Below are 21,675 nucleotides of genomic sequence, written 5' to 3' on the forward strand. Positions count from 1 at the left end.
CCAAGTGTTGCAGTTAGCACCATTTTTGTTGTGGGCTTCTTTGAGATCTCATACCAAACCTCGTGTCACAAATTTTTCATAGGGTTTAGATCAGGAGACTGACCAGGCCAATTCAGCAACCTTTGTGTTACACTACATACACCAATTCTTCATGCTTATGACTTTTGCTCTATGACATGGTGCATGGTCATCTTGAAAGCCTAAATCCTCATCCGGGAAAAAAAAAAAAAAAAAATTCTTTCAAAACGGAAGCATTCTTGTTTCAAGTGTTGTGATGCATTTTGTTGGTCTCATCATTTGAAGATGTTCAACACTAGTGGCTGACAAGCATTCACAGGTCATGAGGGAGATATATTAAGCTTTGCATAGAGATAAAGTGGAGAAGTTGCCCAAAGCAACCACTATCATCTCAAACACTGCTAGATAAAGGAGTTAGAAGCTGACTGGTTGCTTTGGACAATTTTCCACTTTCTCTCTCACCAAGGCTTGATGCATCTTCCCCATGACTTTTACCAGAAGCTTCACAGTCACGCTTAACATACAGTATGAAATTCTGCGTGTGGAAATCGGCGCACATACTGGCTTGCTTGATTGCGGTAAAAGCAGAATTTACTTTAGTCACTAAAAAAAGACTTGCTCAATGGTCCAGGGTCGATGCTCATTGGCATCTACTTTGAAACGGTCAGCGCGGCTCTCTCCTCACCCGCTGACGCACCAATAATGTTGACACACAGGAATGTCCTAGTTTGCTTTTGCCGACCATTTAGATAGCAAATCTGGAGAGATCAAGTGAGGGCTGTTTAGGCAAGTGCGCCGCAAAATGCGATCTTGATGTGAAGTCTTCCTTGACCTACAAGATCTACAATTGGTAGATAAAGTCTCCTTAAAATTTGGCAAGTATCCTGGCAGCACCAGAATGGTTACAGCCTATCCTTTTAGCAATCACTCCTTCAGAGTACTATCACCAGAACACAGTTTCCTTCACTGACACAGGTCAGACTTTGTTGCTTACAACACTGAGAATATGCACATCAAATATGTCAAATAGCATGCATGGAAACATATATAAAATGTTTTTGGAACTATACTATTAACCATTCACTCCTCATTTAACAATTTTATAATATTAATGATTTACCTAGTACACACTTAAACAGGGTATAAAGTGCCCCTGCTTACACACCAACTGGGCAACTGACTGCGGCACCTGACTGGTTGATGGATATCAGGGCAAGCGCAAAAAAAACCAAACTGTTTCAATGCATTTTTCTAGCATTAAGTTTTCAACTGCTTTATTGATATATAGATCTAAATAAACACAACTGAGCCAGGTATTATTCGCCCTTCACAATGTTATATAACGCTACACTATAAACTCAATGTTGAATGTACAAAATGTCACCTCAAGTCACGAAAACACAATGTGCTAGTGATGCTAAACTTTTGACTATCACTGTAGGTGTAGCGCTTGGACTAAACTCCCATTTTCCAAACCTTATAATCAGGAGGCAGGACACATCCAGTCTTAGCAGCTCCAAGCCCCCACAGTTAAACCCTGAGAGCAGAATCCACATATTTACTTCTGAGGTTGTTAAAATCAATACTTACCGCCTAACTGGACTTCTACTTCTTTTGTGTCTAGGTGGGGGAGGCATTCGCCGAGGGGGGCTCCTTCTTCGTGGCGATGGTCTCCGTCGGGGACTAGGTCGTCTTCTTGGGCTGTAAGACCTATTAAAATGAAAGTCATCAAGAACAGATATACAATTATTGTGCTGGGATTAGGTGAGGGATGATGGTAAAACTAAAAGAGAAATGGGGGCCCTGCTCATGAGAGCTTGTAATCCATAGGGGAAGGGCAGATAGACATGGGTGACACAGGGTAAGTGTGCGAGAAACAGAGGAGTTATGCTGGGTACACACTAAAGCACAACCTCGTTCGTGACGGGACCCAGAAACACACTTGACGATGCCGAAAGCGACAGTTGGGGCCATGCTGCATTCAGCAACATGGCCCCCGCTGACTATATCGCCTATCGGACCTGCAGGTCGCTGATGACACGATAAGTGGATGATATGTTGTCCGTTCCGCCGGATCGAATGACATATTGTCTAGTGTGTACCCGGCTTTAGAAATGAAACGGTTTTCATAAAGTGGTTTCAGGAGAGGAGGATACCCATTTACATTTAACTTAAGGTAATTCATATTTATGAAGACCTTTGATGTGCACTCATGCATCAATGTGTATATTAAATCACTCTTAAGCAAAACTTTTGTTAAATACATGCAGTAACATTCCACTTCAATGGAAATCTCAAACAAAAAAAACAAATTACCTTGATCTTGATCGATGCCGCCTTCGTGGCCTTGGATGGGAAGGAGAGCGAGATTTTGACTTTGATTTAGAGCGTGAACGAGACCTGTGGCGATGTCTCTCTTTCTCCTTAGTTTTGCGAGAATTTGGTTCTGGCGATGTATCCTTGGTATCTGGGACAGGATCTGGATTGGAGATCTTCAGTATATCACTGTGATAGAGCAAGTTTAATTAATAAATGATAATGAAAATGTTTTGGGAACTATGCTATTAACCATTCACACATTAGGAAGTTAACATTACAGACTTGTTTGCCTTGACCAGCTTCCTAAATTCACTAAATTAGCAAATAATAGCCGATTCAGCAAACATCTGGGAGGAAAAAAATGTTTAAAGCTCTGCCTAAAATTAAAGTTTTTAGTCACATATCGACAGCATACTACAGAATTGTAAGTTTACAGCTTGTGACTGTCATTTAGATTACAAAAAAATAAAAAATTGTGTACGTTTTTCAGCTTAAGATTGATTTTGTTTTTCAATGAATTCACAACAGTATGGGGTCAATCCAAGTACAGTACCCCCCCAGACTCGCACATTTCTGTTCACAGAAGATGAGTCCGGGGTGAGATTGGGCTGCGAGGAGAGCGAATTGCTGTGCTGTTGCCTGCGTTTTTATGCCATTCCAACGGCAATTCATCCTCCTTGACACCTAATTGGATTGTCTCACTATGGGCCATATTCAATTAGGAGGCAAAATCAGCCATTTTAGTCGTCGTTGGCGTACCGGCTGTTCGATATATCTTCCGCCATCGTCCGAATTCCAGCCGATATTGCAGACAACGAAAAAAAGGCAATTTTTCGCCTAAAAACTGGAGAACAGTTTTCTCCAGCCCACGGCAGGCGAAAAACAATGTGCAAAATCAATATTTGTGTGTATAAAAATCTGGGGATTTCTTACAGAACCCTTTGGACAGCCCCCTTTTAATTATACTTTAGTGAAAAAAAATAATTTGTAAGTTGCGTATTTTGGTGAAAAATTGTCAAAATAATTTCTTTTACCGGGGAAAAATAAGTTTAATGTATTGGGTCTAGTATTTCGGAGGGCCATAAAGATGCGCCAAATGTTTCAAACATCGCACGTGGCTGGAGCAGGTGGTTTTTTAAAACTGCTAAAAAAAAAACCAGAAACACCTGCGCCAGCCCCGTGCGATGTTTAAAACACTTGGGGCAAAAATGTACCGAAATTTCGGTGGTCGTTTTTTGCCAAAGTATGCAATTTATGGGGGGGTGGGAAGGGGGAGAATCATTAAAGCATCATTAGGGGGGCTGTCCAAAGGGTTCTGTAAGAAAACCCCACATTTTTACCACAAAAATAGGGATTTTGTACATTTCCCCCCCTCTTTTAAAATGGAGAAACGTTTTCTCCATTTTTACATGAAAAATCGCGATATCACCGAAAAATCTGCGAAATTCTCGGGCGCGATAATATCGCCGCTAATTGAAGTGTGGATTTAGATGCGCAGACTTGTACTTCAGCTGAAAATGTCCTGACTTAAACAATATTTTTGAGTGCACAGTCTGTTGCCACCATGACTGCCGGAGTATTCTATATAATATTTTCTTCTACCACTGGGTTTATTCAATTTGCAACTGTTGGACAACAATGTCTTTTTTTAGGACATTCAAAATGCATTTGGTATTGAGTTGTACCATTATTTAATTGTAAACATTTTTATTTTTCCTTCAATCCATTCTGGAGCCATGTTATCCCTATTTCCGTAGTCAGATCACATGATAGTGACCTCCCTGCGACGTATTAAGATCCCTGCGGTGATTAATGTAAATACTCATCACAATAAGCTAAATCTCCCACAATACCCCACAGCTGACGGTCCGACTGCCGTGGTCAATGTTTACATCACATGCCGCATGCACACACACACACATATATATATATATATATATATATATATATTTTAAAGGATTGCCTCCTTACAGTTGAGCTCATTACAGCTATAAAGTGCAGCTTGATTAAGTGACCTGCATTTACAGCTAATTCACCAACTCCACAGAACTACTCGCACTTGCTTCTGAGGGGCACTACCTCAGCGAACAAGAGGCTATTTGCATACCAATCAGCATTGTCCATTTTGGTGGTTTATTAATCTCGTTATCCAGCCGTTATTACTGTTTTTATACTTCTGCTTACGGTACGTGCTTTTTTTTCTATTTGTACTGACTAAATATATGTTAATACAATTTTACTATGATTAAACCATACTACTTTTAAGATCAAGCTGCACTATACATCTAGATTGTTTTAGTGCTGTAACACCCCTTACTACTGTAAAACTATAGTTAACATGTCAGCTCTTGGATAATAAACGTATGCTCAAAGTGAAAGCCCAACTGGATTAAATAGTTTTTTTTAATATGGCAACATGCATTACATTCATTTTTTAAGCAGAAAAATAAAATGCTATATCACTAAGTTTCAAGGAACAACTGTGCGTAAAACTATTTTAGGATACTTGCTTGGCTTTGATATGCCAAACATATTTGGATCCAAAGTAGTGCTGTAATCACCTAGTTGACGTTGCCTCTTGTACAGATGGTTCTTTCACTTTAAGAGACGGCTCAGGTTCTTGTATCTCAGGCTCTTCCTTCTCAAAAACTGGAGAAGGACTAGGACTTTTTGTCTTGTGTCGGGGTGAATGAGAGTGGCTTCTCTTCCTCTCTCTTCTGCCTGGAGATCTCCTCCGTGGTGAGGATGACCTGGATTTGCGCCTAGAATAAACAAAAGCCAATGAATATATTAAAAGTTGAAAATTCTCACTGAAAGCAGAAAGTAATTTTAGCAACTACACAACTGGATTCAGACTACAACCAGGGAAACCGAAAACCGCCAAGTACCTTCGTGGACTTCTGGATCGATCTCTTTTGTCTCTGTCTTCTTTGTCCCTTCTATCTTTGTCATCATCTTGTTTTTTCAGAGATGACAACTTCTCTTGTTCAATCTGAAACGGGAGGTGGATGGGGGGGTAGAATAAAAATCACCAAAAAGGTGCCAACAGTTGTAAGCATTTAGAAGATATGCCACTAATTTCTGTCTTCAGTTTTACCAATATGTGATATAACTGTAATCAAAGTACTTGTAAACACAGAGGAGATGTATCAACCCTTGGAGAAAGATAAAGTACCAACCAATCAGCTCCTGTAACTTCAGCGTTTTAGTTAGGAGCTGACTGGTTGGTACGATCTCTCTCTCCACAGCTTAGTACATAAACCCCAGACTCTGATAAAATGGTCAACAGAAACCTAGACAGAGTGGAGGCGGAGATTTTGTGGGCAGATTCAAAATTCAGTCTATAAATTCTTTGGGAACTTGTAACACAACTGATACATGATCATAAAGTGTCTCATGAATCAATAATGCCACCAATATGTATACAGGTGATTGGTACACTGTAATCAAACACTACCAGATTAAGTGAGGACCAACAATTTAATTCCACCACTCCCCAAAAGAGAGGTGGAAATGTACCAAGATCTCTAGGTAGAGGTCAGTGCAATGCCCATGCTCTTCTTTCAGATGGTGATGAATGTTCTGTACTTTCCCACGCTACTGATGTCATTCTGCTTATTAAGACAACCAAATGCACTTCACCATTCACTCTCCATAATCATTTCTATGGGTTTACGCCTACCCGTGTCAACAACTGGGAGTTCCGGGAGGCAAAACATTACCGTTGGAGCCCTGCTGATTCCTGCAGCAATACTGCAGGACTGTTTCCATGGAATTTACGCTCAGGATAGCGAGCACTTCCTTGGGGCCCTTTCACATTTTAAATATTTACTAAGATCAGATGCTAAGATCCCAGGAGACCGTAAAGGCCCCATATACACGGCACGAAATACGCGCCGATCTGACGGATCGGCACGATATAGGTGCTATATTGTGCTGTGTAGGGGTACGATATCGTGCCCGATATTGTGCTGCGGGGTCATACATCGCATCCCCAGGTCTTCCTGCAAAACCATCTGATCTGGGATGCGATGTACGATCCCATTCAGATAAAGGAGGGGAAAGCCGGCATATCGTGCGGCCCGCAGGGACCGCGTGATTGCCGGCGGTGACAGCATGATCCGTCTGTCGACGGATCGGCAGTCGCCCTAAACGGTGCATTGCACAGTGTATGGCCACCTTAAGGCTCTTTGACCCAATCACATCCTAACTACACATACCTGTCTCTGCTTTATTTCTTCTTTCTTTAGTTCAAGGAACGCTGTTGGGATACCAGCAATATTTTCCTGAGCACTCAAAAGAAGTGGCCATAACTCGCCCATAAATTCCCGGGCATTCTTGCCATTTAGAAAGCCTGTCAGGTTAATCTGCATCATTTTGGAATCTGGGTTCTGAAATAGAAACAGGAAGATTTTTACAGGTGAGTACTGAAAAGGAAAGTCCAGGGAGTGTGTTTTCCTTATATAGCAGATTATATAAAACTAGTTTATACAGTTGTGGGAGACAATTTAACTGTCCCTCAGACATTGCAGGTTACATTTCGCTAAAGACCTAATATCTTGCCTTAGCAAACAGCCTGTTAATCCTTTGTGGAGTTGCCAAGATTTTCGCAGAGATGCATTCTACTCCTCTGTCATTTCAGAGTCTACTCTACATGCGCATTAAGAAATAGTACTTATCACTAGAACAATAACTTACTATACACTTTGTAGGCTAGAGGTATTTCATGCATGTCCCTGCAAAGTATACAGTCCATTGACTACACTGGTAGATAACATGTGGAAAAAAATGTATGGTCCACAAAGGCTTAAAAGGTTAAGTTGTTGACATTACTGGGCAGTGTGACACATTATGTGCATAGTCAAGCAATAGGTCTCCGTAAGACAAGCACAGAGCAACAGCACAAAGTACAGATTCCAGCAGTCTTCAGTCTCTTCTTGGAACCTTGGGGGAGGTTTTGGGTATCTCCAAGTTCCCCTGGAGAGAAAGGTGTTCGCTTGGGCTTGCTTCCGACTGCCTACAGCAACTCAACCACCTTGAGTTTAATGTTATATCATTTATCTAAATTGCAAAAAATGAACAAGCAATAATGAGTACACAGCCACAAATAAAAGGTAATCAAAGAACTACTCATTAAACTCATGCTTCAAGTTAACACAAGTATAAAAGTTACTTAAATGTAATTTCTTCTACCCATCCACTTTCTTTAAATACAGGAATCTACTTAAATACTTGCAGCCTAATACTACTATATATATTGAGGAAGATGCATGTATCTCACCGATATTAAAATGCAAGTGGTGTGCTTAGCTTGAAGAACAAAGTATACAAGTGTCCAACAGATGCCTGGACCAACAGCTTTTTTTTGTTAATGGTGAAGTGTGTAAGGAAGGGAAGCCACCTTCTACCTGAAGTACCTAAAGCAGAACTGGCCACATTCTGGGAAAGCACTTAAAATGTGAATTGATGATTAAATGTTCAGGCGGGAGTAAGGATTGAAGTAGTACTATGAAAACAGCACTATTCTGTGGAGACAATATTTAATAGTGGACAAACAATAGTCTATTCGATAAAAAGACAGCTTATATCTGATCTAAATACATAACCCTCTCCACACATTACATCACTCAACATGACAGCTTGCATTTATGCAAAAACATCTCCTAAAGAGGGTTTTTTTTGTTTTGTTTTAATTGTACATATTTTTTTCACTGCTTTTTGTTTTTGCTCATCCACCATAACACAACTCACCTCCAGAACACACACTGCATCATCAAGAGTTGGGTCAGAGCGACAATGGACACTCACTCTGCTGTGCCCTAATTAGTTGATGGTGCTATACTTCACACGCAAGGAATAACTTCCATTTTGGTTCAGGCCTTTTAAATCATAAATCACATCATCATTAGAAAACTGCCATCTAACCGATCATGTCACACAGCAAAACAATAACTTCTTCCTGAACTGCAGTCTGAATAGCATGTACCGTCAGCTAAACTTAATCCATCAACACTTGTTCTAAAAGATTTGCAAGTTTGCACAATGTATACACTAGAGTCAAGTGTTGCTTTTCACAAAGAAATAAAACAGCAATATTTAAACCCTTCAATGAGGAATACCTTCACTTCCAGCTGGTTGAAAATGAAGTCAATAACCACATCGTCTTCAAACCCCAATATTTCCGTTACACGCTTGGTAATCCAGGGCTTGATTACTTCTAGATTTACTTTTACCATATCCACCTATAAAATAAATATAAAAAAAAAACATTTCACAAGGAACTATACTATTCAGAGACTATAGGGAATAACCGTGATTGGATGGATCCATTCACATCAGATAAACTAGTGGTTCTCAAACTCAGTCCTCAGGATCCCAAACAGTGCATGTTTTCCAGGTCTCCTCACAGAATCACAAGTAAAATAATTGGCTCCACCTGTGGTTCTTTTAAAATGTGTCAATGAGTAATGAATATACCAGTGTACCTGCTGGGTGAACTGGAAAATGTTACTTGTGTGGGGTCAGTGAGGACCAAGTTTGAGAACCACTGATCTAGAAGATTATGAGAAATGTGTAAATAAGCCTTAATTTGAAAAACAATATGAACACCATTTTTTTTTAAATTGCATTAAATGCTTGTCTAGAAGTGCAGCCGATTGCTTTAATTCCCCGAGGATCGACATATGGTACATCAGTAAAATTGTCAGATTGCATCTTTATCAGGTTTATCCTTAAACAGAATTTTAAACAGTTTACCAGTAAAGAACAATAAACCTTTCAGACTTAAGATCTTGGAAATTACTGGGTCTATCAACTCTGCAAATTCCTGGGTATCAGTCTGACCCTGGTAAAGAGCAGGGTTGAGGACCAGGGGACTTCATCCTGGGTTGTTTCTTTTCACACATACCAAAATCCTGGGACGATGCGCGTTTGATGTATATGTGAAAAGAGCATAAGTGATCTTAACCAATTCCTGTCCCGACCAAAGTCCTTGAAGGGTACATTGTTGTATCAGTCCCCCAAGACTAGCATTAGTCACAATTGTCCAGTAAAAAAATGAAAATGGACAACCTCTGCTGAAATGGTCTTTTCTATCGTGGCTGCAGGACATTCTTGTCACAGGGGACAAACTGAATAATTCACAGGTTGAAGAGAGTTTTTCCATTTAACCAAAAACTCCATTTGGAATGATCTTGAGTGAAAAAAAGCTATCTAGACTGCCTCAAATGTGGACACCATCTTCCCCAAGACTCATGGCCAAACAAACCGAAAACCGTTTAAAAGCCAAAGAGTCCTGACAAGACTTCTTAATGTCTGAATCTTTTTCTAGTGACAAAAATGCCATGCTGAGTCATAGAAAATTATCCAAGCACTAATTACAATAAAATTCTGATAATTTATGAACCGTCCACAAGACTAACACCAGAAAAGTCATCTGAGTATGAACCAGGAGTCGGGAGAACAAATCTACCTCAATTAAAAGGTTGTCTAAATACAGAGTAACTATAAATACTGTTGCAACGACTCCATCATGAAGGATTTCATCTGAACATGGACATTGAGCTATTTTAAATGAAAATTAAGCAAAAAGTACCTACTGGTTTTGGACAAGGAACAGGTACGAATGAAATCCCAACCTCCTCTGAGATGAAACTGGAGTAACAACTCCTGAAAAACGATTAAATTGCCTCTTACAAGGCCTGCTGTTTTATCTTGTCCACAGGAAAGTCTTTGGTTTTAGAAGGTTAGAATATTTCTCACACGTGTTGTTGTTGAAATGAAACCCTGCTTCAAGAGAAGATGGGTGCCTACCACAGGCAATCCCTGGTGGGCAAAGTGCCCATCATGAGGACTTTTTATCTGTGGGTTTTGTGATCTGTTTCTTTGTAAACCAGGTCGCTCCTCCTTTTCTCTTGTCCTGAACATGAGACAGGGAGCATGCCTTTGAAAACAAAACTCTTGCCATACTATAAAACAAGATGTAGGAAATCTAGGACACCTAGATTTAGGAGCATTAGCAGGAAAAAGAAGCTTAATTCTCCCTTTGCCTGATTAACAATCTTTTCCAAAAGAGAACAGTTGCCTGATACACTGGACTCCAATGGAAGCAGCAGAAATACTAGGGTAAATTAAAATTGCATACAAGGCAGCGTTTGCAGTGTATTCGGATGCATCCTGAATACATGCCAAGTCAATAGTCTAAACATCGATCTATCAGCCTGGGTAGCATCGAACTGTAGCTCTTACCAAGGGAGAATAGCTTTATTGACCCAAGCTGTAGCAAGCATGGGTATGAGACATTATAGCTGCTACCAATATGGACTCAAGGATGGATTAGCATTGCTAACTGAACGATCCTTTAAAGAAGAAACATTTAAACAAAGGTATAGTTGTTTTAGAAAGCATTGCTGTTGTGGCTTTAGCAGGGATTTCCATTTTACCCGAACCTCCTGAGGAAAGGGGCAAAAAGATAATTAAAAATAAAGGTGTGTATCCACTACGCGACACAGGTAAGACAGTACGATTAAGACATCGTAATTGTACTGTCGTTCCCCATCCCCAGCAGTTCCTACACTGAACGATTAGTCGTTCAGTGTAGGCACCCTCCGTCATCCCCGAACATGGTCAATCTGTCGTTATCGGCAGATTGACCGGCATGTTTGGGTGATGATGTCGGAAACGACCAGCGGGAGCATCGCTGGTAGTTTCCGACATTTTCATGAACGATTTGTGCCCGATTAACGAGAAACTGAACGTTATCGTTCAATCGCTCTGTTAAATCGGCTAGTGGATATCCGCCTCTAGAATTCCTACAGATTTTAAGCCTGTGTCCACGTGTCTACCGACAGGTTGTCAATTTCTCTCAGGTAGGACAGAAGGGCAACTAATTAAATATTAGTTATTGCTGTAATTAAATTCTTACCCAATGCAGGTTTCACTACGTCAGTGCTTCCATCCAGAGGCAAATACGGCTGATAGGTAGCAGTAGGATAGGACTGGCAAAGAGAATCTGCTCGAGATGGTCCCGTATTTAGAACAGGTAAAAGTCAAATAGGCCAATCCATTAGCAGAGGCACTAGTACTTTTCCATTTGTCACACATGCACCAGAGACAGGACAAATCACTGTAATCACTGTCTATGTGATTGTTCCAGTGTCCCCCAACAGAAGAGGAAGTCAACTGACAGTATTTTTTTTTATTTTACTGTCACTTGCAAAAAAGGTAATTTCAAGCAGGCCACTAAGTAGAGGAGTAACATTTATAGCCACTGAAGAATTTTTTTTTTTTTTTTTTTTTAAATTAAGTATTTTATCATATCTTCTCATGAGTAAAGGTCTTTCCAATAGTTAGTACTTTTAAACTATGGATATGAAATACTGCACACAGCATATACAGCCTTATCTAAAATAACTGATAAAAAAAAAAGGAGGCCATTGCAAACTTAGATGGCAGACCCTGTGTGCACCTGCTGCTGCGTTTTAATAATTAAAAGAAAAAAAAACCCACACTGGTCCGCTGCATAAACACAACTATCCAACACAGCCACTACTACTAACAATGGCCGCTGTTACTGACTACCTGCCCAGAGCACGCGCATAGCGCAGGTTAAGACAGATGACGCTTTGCTGGTGACTGTTTTGGTGGTGCCGTTGCATCTGAATACTGGCCCGCAGAGGAGTAATGGAGTTCAAAGTAAAGAAACAGGAGAAAAATGATAAGCAGACTAGAAACAGTGAGGAGGCAGGCACAGGAAGAAAAGAAAAAAAAACATGGGCAACCATTGGGACAACCGCTAGTACTAAGTACTACAATTTACGTACAAATGTTTTTATATAGCATTCTCTATTGAATCCAGAGAATAGCAAATACATTTTTAGTCTTCCTGCTAGCCTGTTTTAGCAGGGCGTTGTGCCCTGCCTGATTTTAAATCTGCAACATGCACCCTGCATTACCAGTGGAGACGGACACTGGCGAGGAGGGTGTATAGACTCCCAGAAAGAAGTACAATTTGAAAGAGTGAAAATTAAATACCACATTTTGTCAAATTATTGCAAACTTGTTGCTAGATGCCTTTTTGAATATAAAACTGTAGTATTGGGGGCACCTCAGATCAGCATTATAATTGGATTCAGAAATAGCAAGAGTTCATCTTTGTTTAACACATTCCAACCTACCTTTTTTTCTAGACATTCTGCAAATTTCAGCTGCTTCAAAAGCTTCTTCTGTTTGTTGCTGAATCGATTATCCTGCTCTGCACTGGTGCCCTGTAGATCAGATTTTTATTTTAATTTCCACATCACACAATCTCTTTTCCACATTGGAGAATGGTGTTAAAACCAATTAGACTTCAGTACAGTTGAGCAGTGTTATAAATGGGGATGGTCTGTGCTGCACGAGCACAAATATTTGATCAAAAAGGTGAATTTTACATTTTATATTAATGCAAGTCCATGTCCATTATGTTCCATTAATGACATACATTTTCTAGCAAAATAGCTACTTGTACTTGAAGGTGATGAATAGCACTTTGGGAGAGGATTGTGTGCAGTCCTGTGCATACATTGGACAGATTAAATTACTTACCAATTTCCAGGCGCAGTAAACCCGCAGCTAACTCGTGTTAACTCATATCTCCCGAGTTAAGTGCCCAGAGCTATGGAATTACACTGCGCTGTAAGTAGGGCGGTCTTAACAGCATTTTAGACCCTGGGCAAAGCAATACACTTGGGCCCCTACACACCCAATCATGAGAATACTACTGTGAACGGTCAATAAAATTAAACCTTTTGTATGTATTGGTACTTTCAACAAAAACAATGTGTAATTATATAAAAACATGATATAAAGCGAAGTTTACAGACTCCATATCCCTCTTCTCCAGATCGCAGGGCAGTTCCTACTCTGCACTGCAGCTGTGATTAAAGTTTGTTGGCCCTCTGAGATGGTGTCCCAGAGGGACTTGTTACCTGTGCCCCCTGCCAATCCGGCTCTGTGGCCGCAGGCTGGAAGACAGGTAGAGAATGCTGCCTGGCCACTGTGTAATTCACATTCAGAGCATGAATCAATCTCTGCCTGCTTCAACTGGCTGCCCAATAGAGAGCAGCTGCAAACTTCATATAGATGCCCCCTGGCTCAACCTGGCCACGCCTGAAGGCTCCCGGGATCTTGGGGCCCAGGGCAGATGCCCAGTGTGCCCATACATTAAGATGGCCCTAGTGGTAAACCCCATAGGGTGAACTTAGTGCAAATACACATTAAAATAACTCTCTGTGGTGTCCCACATGGAGTAGTGGCAGTAATTAAATAGCTCAGGGCAGAGCTGCAGCAGTGCAGTAAGTCCTGAGGTTAATTGAGCCTTAACTTAACTTCTGATGGTCAGTAGTTTTGAAATGCCCAACACAAAAACCATTTGTATTTGGAAGTTTAAGACCACTAAGAGTGCGGACAAAGCAGTGTGGTCTGAAAATAAGCAGAGAACTGCAATCAATAAACACTTCAAGATTACTCTTCTACAGGTACATAGTAGATCAAATCAAGAAAACAAGTTGACCAGCTACATCTATTGGTTAAATTAATAATTTATGTATCAAGACTAATTTAAAAGGGTAGGGTGGGTGTGTAGATATAATATATAGATATCATCTACATATCTATTTATATATCTCACATTAAAACCCAAAAGTAGTTAGCGGACAAAAAATATCAGTCACAGTACATAACATCTAATACAGGTTGAGTCTCCCATATCCAAAATGCTTGGGACCAGGGGTATTTTGGAGAACGGAATATTCCGTATTTTGGAAAATTTGCATATCAGAATGAAATATCTTGGGAATGGGACCCAAATATACACACAGAATCCATTTATGTGTTATATACACCTTATACACACAGCCTGCAGATCATTTTATACAATATTTTCAATAATTTTGTGAATCAAGCAGTTTGTGCACAGAAATTAAATTCATTTATGTTTCACATACACTTTATACACACAGCCTGAAAGTAATTTTATACTTTATTTTTAATAATTTGCGCCTTACAAAAAGTTTGTGTACATTTAACCATAAAAAAATTAAAGGTTTTTACTATCTCAGTCATGCTAAAATAATTCCGTATTACACAATATTTGGATATGGGAGACTCAACCTGTAAAGAAAAATTATATTTTGTCAGTTACCATCCTTTATACAAAATAAAAATATTAACACCAGTCACCAAAGCTATCTATACAGCGATGAGCTATCTGCAGTATTTGTTCATAGGGGGTCATTCCAAACCAAATCAACAGGGTTTCAACCTGACCGTTTCAGATTGTAATGAAATTTCGTATATTAATTAATTCCCTGGGTGTTAAGATAAATTCAAAATCTAAAGCTGCATACACACAAAGATTTTCTGTCCAACCATCCAACTAGTTGATTGGTTGCTTTCATATGTTACCAGATTTTCATGCCAAATGACAATCAACAATTTGCTCCCAAATGCCGGGAAACGGACAAAAACTGTTGTTTGAACAAATTGTTTAGAGCAAACATTTAACAAACTTGTCTGATGACCATTTTCATTTGTTTTCTGGCATTTAGGAGCAAATTGATGGACAGTTACTCCCATACGTTACCAGATTTCCATTCCAACCAATCAACTGGTTGGACAGAAAATCTTTACGTGTGTATGCAACTTTAGGCTGATAAGTACACTGGTTTTGAAGATATATGCCTTTAAAGCTGCCATTTTTTAATGACATATTTGCTATTAACAGTATTCAAATTGCTTTTGCAACTCACTTAATTTAGCTAGAGTTGGGCAATGTCTCATTTTAAACCTTTTTATGGGTTTTCATCTGATATATAACAGCAGTATATTTCAATAAAAAAAAAAAAAAATTGGGATTTTCTAAGAAAGCCGTAATTTTAAAAAAAATCTTTTAACATTTTTTCATACTGTTAATAAATCCAAAAGTTTTATTTGGGGGTCATGCCATAATCACCCAATAAGTACATATATGTATTGACTATATAAAATTACCAAGCATGGATACTAACTTAATCAGTGATGTGCGGTGAATGGCTGGGGAGGTACTGGCTATTATCAGAGCCTCATTTACAGATAATATAAACTCGAGGGCTCATGTGGGTAATATACAGAGGTGCAGCAATATATAGTGCGTTTTGATCAGGGATGTGTGGAAAAGGAAGACAGGGGAGGCAGTGCCTCACCTGCCATACACTTTTTACTCCAGAGTTTTGACTATAAAATTAGAATACTACAAAAGAAGATACTTATAATATTTTATTTAAATTTTTCTTATTTTTATAGTCAAAACTCTGGAGTATACTGAAGTATTACAGGAAAGGCTCTGCCTCACCTGACCACACATCACTGAACTTAATGCACAATCCTCCAAAGAACTCAACTTTTCTTTGACAAAAAAAAAAATAAAAAATTGGTACAGACAATAGTCCATTAGTACAAGTTCATGGGTGACCTACAACACTGGTTGAGATGCTGCAAATTAAGACTGCAAATAAAGTTTTATCATCATTTAACACACGTGTAGCTCATGCCTATACACCATATATTGGTAACTGGTGTTAAAGTAAAGACCCTTTATTATTTCATACAATAAATGATTCAAAAAGCGTTCTATGTAGAAAGTACATTTCACTCTTGTCTAATTCTGGTGTCACTCCTAATCGACATTCATAGTTCTCAGGGAATGAAACAAACAGTATTATTTCAATGTAAACTTTCAGTTGATGCAAAAGTATTCTATCCAGGAGCTCACCTAACAAAGGTAAGATACGTTCACATAAAGGTATCTAATTATTCAGCTGCTCAAAACTGTGTACACCAGGAAATGTCTCCCCCCTTAGAAAACAACTCACCGGGGAACAGACCATATTCATTGAGCGTTCCCCATAGGTTTCTATGGGGGTTGTGAAGCTGTCAGATTAACCATGCTGCAGAATGCAAAGCATTCAGGAGTTTGGCCCCCACATCTGATGATGGTGTTGTGCTGCTGTTGTCTATGGGCTATACTTCCAAATATTTACCGGGAGAAGGTTCTTAAGGCACCCTCTGTGACAATGGTCGTGGTACATGCGTGGTTATCAGACGGTGCATGTGGTCTTAATGGATGATGCGGTCAGTTCACTCAGATTTCATAACCCCTATCCCTGAGTGTGCTAGTTTATACATTCAGGAACTATTATAGAATACTGCAATGAAACCATGGGCGCAAATATTGCGCTCAGATCGCATTGAAGTATGTGATCATTAGTAAATTGTGATGTAGTCAGCATCCCGACAATCACAATACCGACAGCGGCATCCCGACTATCAGAATCCCAACAGATTGCGGCGGTAAGTTTTAGAGTCAGGGGAAGGCTTAGGCTTGCGGGATAGGAGGATTAGGGTTATAACACTTACAGAAATCTGTTGGGATTCTGACTGTGGGGATGCCGTATCCAAGCCAATAAATGGGCCCCTTTGTATACACTGTATAATTTGTATATACAAATGCTTAAATGTAATAGCCTTCAAGTTGCCAGCAGCAGTGATTTCGGTTATGTAGCCAGGATTTAGAGTGACAATTTTATTTTTTATTTTTTTCCAAAAGTTGGTGTTTTTTTTTTAGATGGCTGCTTTAAATCTCAAAACTTCATCACTGTAATATCGTTGCTGCGGGTAACTTGGCTCAAAGGGCGGAATTCAATTGTTTTCGCGCCCCAGAACTCCCGTCTAAAGTGACAGGAGATCGCGGGTCGCTATTCAATTGTTACAGCTATTCACGCTGATTGTGCACAAAGTGGTAGGGTTTAGCCGCATAAATTGGCTAACCCCGACCAAAGTTCTGGGTGCGATCGCGAAAAAGTGCCGTTTGGGTGCCCAAACAGGTCAGTTTTCGCCGAATGGAGCGCTGGCAGCTGATCGCGCCGGAGCAACAATTGAATAGCTCCGTCGGGCGCAATGGGGGCAGGAAACAATTGAATTCCATCCAAAGTGCCCTTATTGTGCCAAAGTTCTTTGCTAACATTACTAACCATGTACAACAATTGCTTTTCCTTTGCAGAGGAGAAGCTCTGTTAAAAATCAGATAGCTATCAGGATGGGAAAAAGTCCTGGCAACCAAAAAAATGGGCATAAAGGCAATGCAACCCACTGGTGCTAAAAATCAGCAATATAATCCTTCCCTGGCACTTAATAAACGGGGTGGAATATCCTTGTGAAGACATGCACTAAAAAAATGGGAGGACATAAAAACAGAGTAAAATTGTACATCACACCACATAAGCAGATACACCAGTTACAGCAAGTTGGGCCTAACAACTAATACAATCTGCTACTGAGAACCAGCTTGTCCCATGTGCTGAGAATAGCTTCGAGCAGCTGCAGGCCACATAAGTGATAGTATCCCTGTGTATCAGCACAGGATTGTGTGAAGGGCAAGGGCTGGTATGTTGCATCCAAAATTAGGAAGAAAAGAGTATTGCGATCAGACCTTCTGCCTACAACACACAGTACCATGTGCTGCAGCAGAGACTTCCCCCGCTGCTGTGCACGTCTGACATGGCTACACATACTTACCGAGACAGACAGTCAGCAGACGCCCGTGTAACATAGCGTCACCTACTTATCATCGCTGCCTCACAGCAGGCAGCCACCGCCGTGTAACACCAGCACCGATGCGGTGGAGACAGGAGCCGCTGTCCAGGCGCCGGATCCCCGCCTGCTGGTAATGTCTGATCCCAACACTCAGCACCAACAGCGCGGTAACGACCCGGGACAGCAGGCAGCGGCGCACAGGCTGCGGAGACACAGTTGGGGGCGTGCGGGCAGCACAGGGAGAGCCATCTCAGGTGTCTGCTCCGGTACAGGCCAAGGCCTTCTAGCGGTGGCCCCGGATCGCGCCTCTCGCAGGCGGGACACCCTCCACTCGGCCAGGATCCCCGCCACAGGTATCTAACGACCCCCTTGTCCCACTCTACGTACACTGCCCCCAGTACCCCCGGCCCCGTTACTTACGCGGAAGAAGCCCGCATCCATCTTGCCTCGTCCTCGCCTCCTAACGCAGCTCAGTTCCCCGCTACCCACAAGCCACTGCGCGCTCTGAGAGAGAGGGCGGAGTAGAGTAACTGTGGTCACGTGGTGAGATGGAAGAAAGGCGACACGTGACGACAGTTCCGGGCGGTGGGCCTGACAGTCAGTGCGACGGCGGCGCCGCGCGCTAAGGTCTACTCATTTTGTCTCACTCACTCTGTGCATATACCTACTGCTACTTACCTATGTTTTCACTCCTGGGACAGTCCTGTGAATAATCTTGTGTAAATAATAGCTTTTAATATGATTCTATTAGGGGTATTCAATATGGGTGCGATAACATCGTTGTTTGCGTTAATATCACTGGTTTTAGTTTTACACCGTATTCAATTTCATAGACTTATCGCAGTTTTGAAAAGTCTTTGATGAAAAACGGTGATAACTTTTCACCATTGAATAGGTGTCGAAAAAAAGTGCAGAATTGGGGTTTAGGGGTGCAGGCTTAAACAAAATAGCCTGCACCCCTGAGATTGACATTTAACAAAGAACTGTGTCAAAAAAAGTAAAAAAAAAAAAATAGGGACACCCCAAAAAATTAATTTACAAATTGGGGTGCAAAAAAAAAAAAAAGGGAAAAAATTGTTAAACAATAGGGAAATAGGTTCAGGGCTATTCTGCAAGTATGCGGCAGGTGTTTTCTAGAATAGAATCATAGCGGCAGGTGCACAAATGCAGAATTTTTAAAAACTGACTTTAGGGACTTAAAAATATGCTAGTACCCATTTTCATGTACCCCAAATTTGATGGGACCACTTAAAAAAACGAAAAAAAATAACCTAAGTGATCTTCTGCATCACTTCTTCAATGTCGGAAAAAAACCACCTGCTGCGGCTATTTAAATCCCCGACTTTCAATTAAAGGCTAAACCGGGGGTACCCATAGTGTTCCCCCATGTTTTTACAACTTTAGGGGGGTCTTACAATTATTTTAAGGAAAAATTCGTAACTTTACGCAAATCCAACTTCAGAGTTTCTCGTTTTCGTTAATTTTATTTTGAATACGGGGATAAGCGGGAGTGCGCACCATACCTTTACGCAGAAAAAAACTCCGATATGAAACGTTAACTTCGCCAGGGAAGTTAACCTTTCATATTGAATACCCCTGTATGTCATTAAATATATACATATAATAATAAAAATAAAGCGCTTTTCTCCCATAGGATTTAAAGTCGCTTTATAGACATCAGAAAACATGGTACATTGTACAAGGATTTGGTGTTGCAAATAATAGAAAACCACACCGAGATAATTAAAATCAACCGAAACCCAGAGAGCGCAATAAGTATATTGCAGGGTTGGTGCAGACACTTTGGGAAATAACTTCTATGGGTTATATATTCTACCCACAAAGGTACCACATGAGGCAGCCGTCTTGGGCGCACTACGTATAGATATATATATATATATACACTAATTTTATACACCCTGCAATAAGAGAAGCCAGGGGAAGGTGATTTTTTGGATAGGTCATCACTGTAATACCCCTTTTCCACCTAAATTCTGGGTCTGACCCGGAGTTGGAACAAAGTTCCTATCCGGATCAGACCCGGAATTTTGCCGGCGTCGACTTGGGATATTCCCGAGTCGGCGCCGCTCACACCGGAGTCGGGTCTGCATAGACCCGGCTTTTCCGGACTGAAAGTGGTCGCTTGGAGATGTCATCTCCAAGCGCCACTGAAGCCGGACCAATCGGCCGGCTAGCAGCGCACTCCAGGTCATCGTTACCCGGAGTGCGCTGTTCTCACAGCAGAGTTTCACGGGCTACGCCCGTGTGAAACCCTGCTAGTTACCTGGGTTGGATTGCCGGGTCACTCGACCCGGCGATCCAACCCTCTCCCCTTTTACACCAGGGAGCTGCCCGGGTTAACCCTTTAAAAACCCGGGTTTTAGCTCCGGTGTAAAAGGGGTATTACTTGGAATAGAGGGATAGAAACGGAGCAGGTGTGGTTGCAGGTAATACTTTCCTTATCTCCCGGATCACAATGCAAGTGATTGCAGCCTTGTATAGTAGTGGTGGTGGGGCCATTATAATGCAATTATGTTATCACACCCTCAGCACCGCAGACTTCTCCGCGCCATGCCCCCTGCACTGCCAACTCGGCTGCCCAAAAGTCGGAAAATATGGACCAGGGGCTTGATTCAGCACAGTACGGAATTGCACGCAAGCAGCTCTGAAATTCCGTCCATGCAATTATGGTAATGTAGCAGGAGGCGTACTGCACATGTGTAGTATGGGTCCAGCACCTGTGCAGGTTCCCGACCATCGGGAATCTGCGTTAGGCAGTGCATATATGTGCATTGCTGAATCAGAGCCCAGGTCCACAGGCTGATCGGTGATCTTGCTAGGAACCACCGTTCATCACAGTGTGGCCTGGGAAGAGAAGGTGTGAAGCAGCAGCTGCCCTGAGCCCTTTAAACTTTGGCTGCAGAAAGGTGGTCTTTCTGCAACCATGGGTGGCCAATTCTAATAGGATCATCTTTCACTTTGGCTTGGAGAGAGGCGTAGACTAGGAAGGGAGCTGTTGGTGTATAGGGGTTGGCACAGTGCACTGAGACTGGCAGCTGCAGGAAGATTAGCCTTAAGCAGCTACGGTGGGTGTTTCTGACAGGTCGAATCAGATGCAACAGTGAAAGTCCAGTCTTGTGTGGTCGCATCTTATGCAACCATGCCAGGCAAGTAGTTATAGATTTGTGTCTGAAAAATTTCTATATTTTTTTTTTTATATTGGACAACTGTATATATAACAGGGTTCCTGTTTCGTATTTAAACTGGAGATGGACATCGGCAGCCTGTAATTGAATGGTTTGAAGTGCTTTCGCTATCAAACGATGTCATGCAATGGTAGCTAACCATTGCATCAAAAGCATTAGATGGCAAATCCATTGTGATGGTTTATGTATTCGTAGTTATCCGGATTCGCACATGTGCAATACCTGGCTAGCCGGAGTGAATGGAGTCCGGCTGTATATCACTAGCTGGGAGGCGCAGCAGGACAGTCACAGGACAAGGCATACAGGGCTTCCTGTCTGTGTTGTACTAGATACTTATTGTTTATATATATGTATATATATATATGTGGCGTTACATCGATCTGCCATACGCTCAGCTCTAACTGGCAAACCGTCTGATAAACCAGTGTACCGGCACTTCTATATGGCTGGCCATAGTTTGGCCACGTTAAAACATATGATTATCGATCATGTCCCGAAGACATTACAAGGAGGTGACCGTGGT

The 21,675-nt window shown here is 41.2% G+C and overlaps 1 protein-coding gene across 7 annotated transcripts in view; it reads right to left on the reverse strand.

The window, feature by feature from the left end:
• The window catches only part of SRRM1 (serine and arginine repetitive matrix 1), an 81,460-nt gene extending 62,981 nt beyond the window's left edge, over nt 1-18,479 (reverse strand). For 2 of the 7 annotated variants that reach the window (XM_088462536.1, XM_088462538.1), the window contains exons 1-8: nt 18,367-18,478; nt 12,513-12,602; nt 8,457-8,579; nt 6,558-6,728; nt 5,226-5,329; nt 4,899-5,099; nt 2,335-2,523; nt 1,609-1,728 (exon numbers count right to left, since the gene is read on the reverse strand). In XM_088462536.1, the coding sequence (XP_088318662.1) occupies nt 1,609-1,728; nt 2,335-2,523; nt 4,899-5,099; nt 5,226-5,329; nt 6,558-6,728; nt 8,457-8,579; nt 12,513-12,602; nt 18,367-18,387 (1,019 nt within the window). In that variant the 5' untranslated portion in view covers nt 18,388-18,478. Of the gene's footprint in view, nt 1-1,608; nt 1,729-2,334; nt 2,524-4,898; nt 5,100-5,225; nt 5,330-6,557; nt 7,399-8,088; nt 8,217-8,456; nt 8,580-12,512; nt 12,603-18,366 lie in introns of those variants that run through there. The other 5 variants (XM_088462540.1, XM_088462539.1, XM_088462537.1 and 2 more) reach the window with 4 other exon arrangements.
• Between the last annotated feature and the right edge of the window lie 3,196 nt (nt 18,480-21,675).

Source organism: Taudactylus pleione, unplaced genomic scaffold, assembly GCF_031769625.1.
Source record: "Taudactylus pleione unplaced genomic scaffold, aTauple2 ptg000007l, whole genome shotgun sequence".
NCBI lineage: Eukaryota > Metazoa > Chordata > Amphibia > Anura > Myobatrachidae > Taudactylus > Taudactylus pleione.